At 41.2% G+C, this 5304-nt stretch overlaps 1 protein-coding gene across 3 annotated transcripts; it reads left to right on the forward strand.

Annotated features, from left to right (window-relative positions):
- Positions 1-4180, forward strand: zgc:113184 (uncharacterized protein LOC553745 homolog). 3 transcript variants are annotated; one of them, XM_044123265.1, is made up of 5 exons: positions 16-102; positions 1382-1525; positions 2323-2443; positions 2536-2903; positions 2971-4180. In XM_044123265.1, exons 3-5 carry the CDS (start codon positions 2332-2334, stop codon positions 3130-3132), a joined length of 642 nt encoding a protein of 213 aa, XP_043979200.1. In that variant the 5' UTR covers positions 16-102; positions 1382-1525; positions 2323-2331; the 3' UTR covers positions 3133-4180. The 3 variants fall into 3 exon arrangements, with proteins under 3 accessions (XP_043979199.1, XP_043979200.1, XP_043979201.1); XM_044123266.1 differs by having other exon boundaries at positions 22-102; positions 1426-1525; XM_044123264.1 differs by lacking the exon at positions 1382-1525 and having other exon boundaries at positions 1-102.
- Positions 4181-5304: the final 1124 nt, after the last annotated feature.

Genomic DNA, 5304 nt, shown 5'->3' on the forward strand with positions numbered 1-5304 from the left:
AGGTGTGGTGACATCATGGATCTGAAAAAAAGAGGAAAAAAATTGCGGATCTTCTGCTCCTTCAGTCCGTCGCCCCGTCACTGTTCCACTGCTGGAAAAACCGTAAGTCCGAATAAACGCTAATTTTAATCTCCTTTCTCTAAGAGTGACAGGATTTATTCTTTAGAAAGAGTCGGAAAACAAATAGCTTGCTTAGAGAAACCGAGGCCCAATTTGAGCAAATTGCACTACTGTGAGTCTGCCTAGCCTAGAGCGTATGGTTGCTGTGATTTTCTCATCTAAAGGTAAGCAATGAGGAAGTGCAGAGCAAAATAAAACGTTACCAGAAATAGGTATTTCATTCTTCTGTCAGGCAGGAATTTCACTTCTGTTGTGCTAAGAACAATTCTTACTTCAGACACCCTGTTCACACCTTCTCCAAGTTACTCACGTCACACAGAGAGTTTGTTTTGGTATTTGTTCTATCAACCGTAGAGCTGACTGCTTGACTTGGAAAAACGAAACATTAGGCAACACCTGGGCCATGCATGCAATCTAGAGCTGGGGAGGTTTCAAAGTCTGCGACAGGCTGTCCATGGTGAACCCGCCTCTCGCCCGAAACGTTCGCTGGAGATCGGCACCAGCAACCCTCCCGACCCCGAACGCTGTTAGAAAGTGGATGGATGGGTTTTTCAAAGTGTGGGGCGTGTCCCTCCCTTAGTGCATGACATGAGGGAAATTAAAAAATAAAACAATAACAGCAAAAAGTAACTGAAAACATTTAGCCAACTTCGCCATGCCTATGTCAGAGACTAGTGGATTTATTTTTAAAGCTCTGGTGAGTCTGGACAAGCAAAATTAAAATGAATAAATTTAAAAAAAGTATGACTATGATTGTTTTAAGTCTGAATTTTAATGGGCTGAATCTGATGGTCCTCCAAAACCACAGTGTAGCCTGTGTAGCATTGTTGATTCTGCACACAGCTACATCTGCAAAGCCTCGGGAGGAAGCCAAATTACCCACGCAAGAACAAGAAGATGATGCAAACTTCATGCAGAGAGACTCCAGGCCGGGATGCTAACCACTGCACCGCTGTGCAGCTCATGTTTTTAAATGTCAAACTGAATCATATTCCAAAAAATCTTTATTTTGTTTTCTGGGAACATAGAAATATGAATTTGTTTTGTTTCATTTCTCTTAACAAAAAATGCCGTTCTTTAAGTTTTTAGATCAAACAGCAAATAATTCAAACATATTTGTTTTTCTTTACAAAATCACAGATGAAAACATCGTCTGTCTTCTTTGTACATTTTTACAAAGGTCACTGCACACGTCTGTGTGGCAGATTGCAATGTTGATTTTTTTTCTACTAAAGGAGTTTCACTTCTCTGTTTTCAAAAGCTACTTCCTTCTGTTGGACTGTTTCATATACCAACTTTGTGCAGTTGCATCAAGAGAACTTCGGGCATCGGGCCATTGTCCAGTCGTCAAACCCAGTTTGAAGACTGGATTTAGGATCCATGAACAAGTCGTAGACTCTGCAAGGTAACTGGCCTTTAAGTTTACAATCAGTGTTTTCACAAAGTGGTTGATTTATATGACAGAACATAACGTCACTTTCCTCCACACGTAGCATATTACATGATGCCAAAACAGCTCAGTTTGTGTCATGTGTAAACTGTTGCTTGCTGTGTCCCTTACATGACTTTTTTCAATTTGACTTTGTCAGCTGTTCTCTTCTTAAATATGAAATTTGTGGCGTAAACACCAAGTTACTGTCCTATCAGCAGTTTGTCTCACCCGAGCCAAGAATCTCTTTAGCTCCTCCAGAGTTGCAGAAATTAGTAGGTCGGTGGTCGGTATAGGTGGATGGACAGGTTAGCTGTAGAGATGGGAAGTTATTGTACAATTTTTAATTATTGTAATTATGTTTTATAGTAAGAATTGTGTTTTAGCATTCTAATTAACGATGGTTGCAAACCCTCAAAACTAACAACATTTTAATAGTTTTGTCGTAAATAGATTGAATTGTAGATGTCATATTTTGTTGTAATAAGAATAAATATCGCCAAATCCTGTGATTAAAATCTGAAGCAAATCTCCAGTTTCACGTTGTGCTCCAACAGAACGGTGTTCAGTGACAAGTTCAGAGTTGGGGATGTTGGTTTACATCCTAACTCTTCTTTATAGTTCATCCCTGATTTGTCAGCTTCAAACCTGATTTGTTTCTTGGTTTGTTTATTCACTAATGTTCTCTAAATCCAGCTGAAATCACACAAATTACACACAGAAGACTCTGTTGTGATGGTTATAACTGACCCAGTGATGCTGACTGTCTGCAGCGCCCCGAGATGGAGGAGGCGTACAGTGAACTTTACCAGCAGTTTCTTCGCCTCAGGTCGTTGTGCCTCAGGCAGGCAGCTCTGCTTCACCAGCTGACAACAGCCCTGCAGAAACAGCAAGGTATGAATTTTGATTGCAATGCTAACCAGCAGCGCTCCAATCACTAAAAGTCAACCTGTAAACAAAATGAATATATATATTTTTTTATCCAGGGGTCTCTGTTCCAGAAGTGGAAGTGAGCGATCTGATTTCTATCCCGGTCCAGTGTTCCCATGAGGTCCCTGTGTTTCTGTGCGAAAAGCCTCAACCACTGACATCAGCGGGACCAGACCCCACGCCGCCACACGGGGCTCAGCACGCTTTCAGAAATGTCGGCTGCGCTTCTGGTGTCCTTGCTGAAGGAATGTCGAAGCTCAGCATGAACATGCCTGGTCAGAGGATGCAGGATGTGAAGACAGAGATGCTGAACCCGTTCATGTTCAATACGGAGCGCTGGAAATACCACGCAGATTCTCCCAGTAGGTCAAAGCCTTCAGAGCAAAATGGGCCTGGTGAATGCAGAGCTCCATGCACAGCAATGGTGAGCGTCTTCTGGTCAGAAATGTGTGGTTGTTGTGTTATTTTTGTAAAGTTTTGATCTGTTTCAGATGCCGATGACTGATGGAGACCTCCTGAACCTGTCTGGAGGAGCCATGATGTCTGACGTGGCGATGCACTCGCATGTTTGTGAGTTCTGCCAAGCAGTTTTTCCGGGAGACTCGACCACACGAGGAGAGTTCCTGCGTCACCTTCACACCCATGTCACATAGACCAAAGACAAACACTACAGACGAAACATATTTATCCTCTACAGATCTCTTCATTTCTGCTTTTTTGGGGGGTTTTTCAGGTCAGTTAATTAGCTTTCATGTTAGAGTAAGAAACCCTGAGCAAAAATACAAAAAGCAATTTTTAAATGACAATTTCTTTTATTAACATGACTTATTATGCTTCCTTGAACAGGTTCTATTAGATCTATGGTTGATACAAAACATGTTCAATACATTTTTATTTGCATAAAGTCGTTCTTTAATAATGAGATTTTAGTCTGCTCAGTACTGACTATTTAGAGCTTGGTCAGAATGAGCTGTTTCAGGGCGTCTTTTTAAATCCAAATAAGCTACTGCTGACCTCAACTCAACGCCTACAAAAATGGCGGCAAACAGATGTGCAATTGCACAACCGTACATCTTTGAAAAGCAGAAGTAGAGCCTCCTGCACAATCAACAACAAGGCAGCAAGTTGTTTCTAGATTTTAACAACAAAACGCCTGTCTTTTCCAGCAGCCATTGTAGATATTGCAGTAAAACCAGCTGACCAGACATGCTGGAGCTCAGCTGGGGGGTTGCTGAGCTCCTGGTGGGGTTGACCCCTTGCAATCCCTCACCTGGGGTTGCTAGTTGAGGGGTGGTGTCCACTGATTTGTGACATTACATTCGGGAAAAAAAAAAAGAAACACAATTTGGAATCTGCATTCTGTGTTTAGTCAGGTCATGCTTCATAAAATTTGTTACAAAAAAGTGGAATGATCTGAAAATATTGAATTCTGACAAATAAGCAAAACCTGAAGAAATCTGAAAGGGGGCAAATACTTGTTCAAGTTACTGCAGTTCTTCTCTCTCTGACATTAGACTGTGATGGTGCAAGTACACCTCTAGTCACACAATCTCTGGGAAGTGTGCCATTAGCTGTAGTGTGAAATGAATAGGAACTGGTTGTTGAGCATTAGCTGTGTGTGAGAGTCTTTTGAAGTGTTTTACTCAGGGTTTTATTTGTCCTTTGCATGTGGGTGTAAATAAATTATCAATGGAACAAAAATCTACAGATGTTTGTTTCATTACTGGGAATTTATGTCATGATTTTGACATGCCGGTCTTTGGCAAATAACCCCAAATCATCTGCATCAAGAACACAGTTCAACGAAACAAAGTTCTTTGCTCTGCGGATTTGGAGGTGCTGGTTTTCACACAGAGCAGCAAACTGCTCCATAGAAAGCTGGAGATCAGGCTCTGATAAACAGAACCACCAACAGAACCACATCATCTGCTCAAAGCACAGACCCATCCGAAGATCCTCACCTTGACTGCGCCTGAAAGTCTTTCCAAAAGTTATGACCAGAAACAAACCGACTTGCTGCTGGCGATGCGGACCAAGCTCTGACTGCACCCAGTACTGGACCCGGCTGCGGTGATCTCCTGTGTTCTGGAGCCCTTTGGATCTCTGCGGCTCCAATCTCCTCCATGTTCATTCTTATGGAGAAACCTTTTCTATGACAGAGCTCGGGTGTTCAGATTCAGGTGAAATAAATACATCTTGTATTAATTAGTATCTTGTGTTTTTCAGTGACGTTGGAATTGTTATACGATTTTTGTTGCTGTTTCTTGGTTTTGTATTTTTCTCTCTCTCTGTAGGTGTAGAAGCAGATTTTTTTTGTATTCCATTTTCTTATTTCTCTATTCATATCTCTTTGCCTTACTTCTCCTTTCTTTTATTTCTTTTTTCCTTTCTTTTCAATCACCAAGTCCATCGCATTTGAAAATAAACCCAAGACAATAATGTCTTAAACCAAACCAAGTGACAAAGTACAGCATCGCCGGAGCTGCTGCTGTAGTTATGTAATTTCTTGCTCAATTTTTAACACTTAACAGAACGATCCATGTTGAAGTAATCTGGAAACCAAAATGCTAATTTATACTCTGCTTACTTCAACTGTCCTTGTGCTGCTTGTCATCGGATCGGCTGTCTGCTGCTTCACACTGTTACTGAAGAAAGAACAGGAACTAAAAATAGATGCAAAGATTAAACTCTCTAATTAGCAGCGCTGACAGCTGAGTGACGATAATGGCTCCTTTACTGTTGCCAGATTGATTTTATAATCAGACGTTAAGATCTTGAACACAATTTCTGTTGCATCTTCAAGATTAAAAGGTTTATATTGTTGC

This window comes from Gambusia affinis, linkage group LG07 (genome assembly GCF_019740435.1).
Source record: "Gambusia affinis linkage group LG07, SWU_Gaff_1.0, whole genome shotgun sequence".
Lineage (NCBI taxonomy): Eukaryota > Metazoa > Chordata > Actinopteri > Cyprinodontiformes > Poeciliidae > Gambusia > Gambusia affinis.

What these genes read in the sequence shown, in the direction of transcription:
- zgc:113184 (XM_044123264.1), top strand. Translation starts at nt 16, where the DNA reads ATGGATCTGAAAAAAAGAGGAAAAAAATTGCGGATCTTCTGCTCCTTC. An exon ending in AGCCCTGCAGAAACAGCAAG is followed by an intron (nt 2,444 to 2,535) that starts GTATGAATTTTG and finishes TTTTTTATCCAG; the next exon opens with GGGTCTCTGTTCCAGAAGTG. An exon ending in GAGCTCCATGCACAGCAATG is followed by an intron (nt 2,904 to 2,970) that starts GTGAGCGTCTTC and finishes GATCTGTTTCAG; the next exon opens with ATGCCGATGACTGATGGAGA.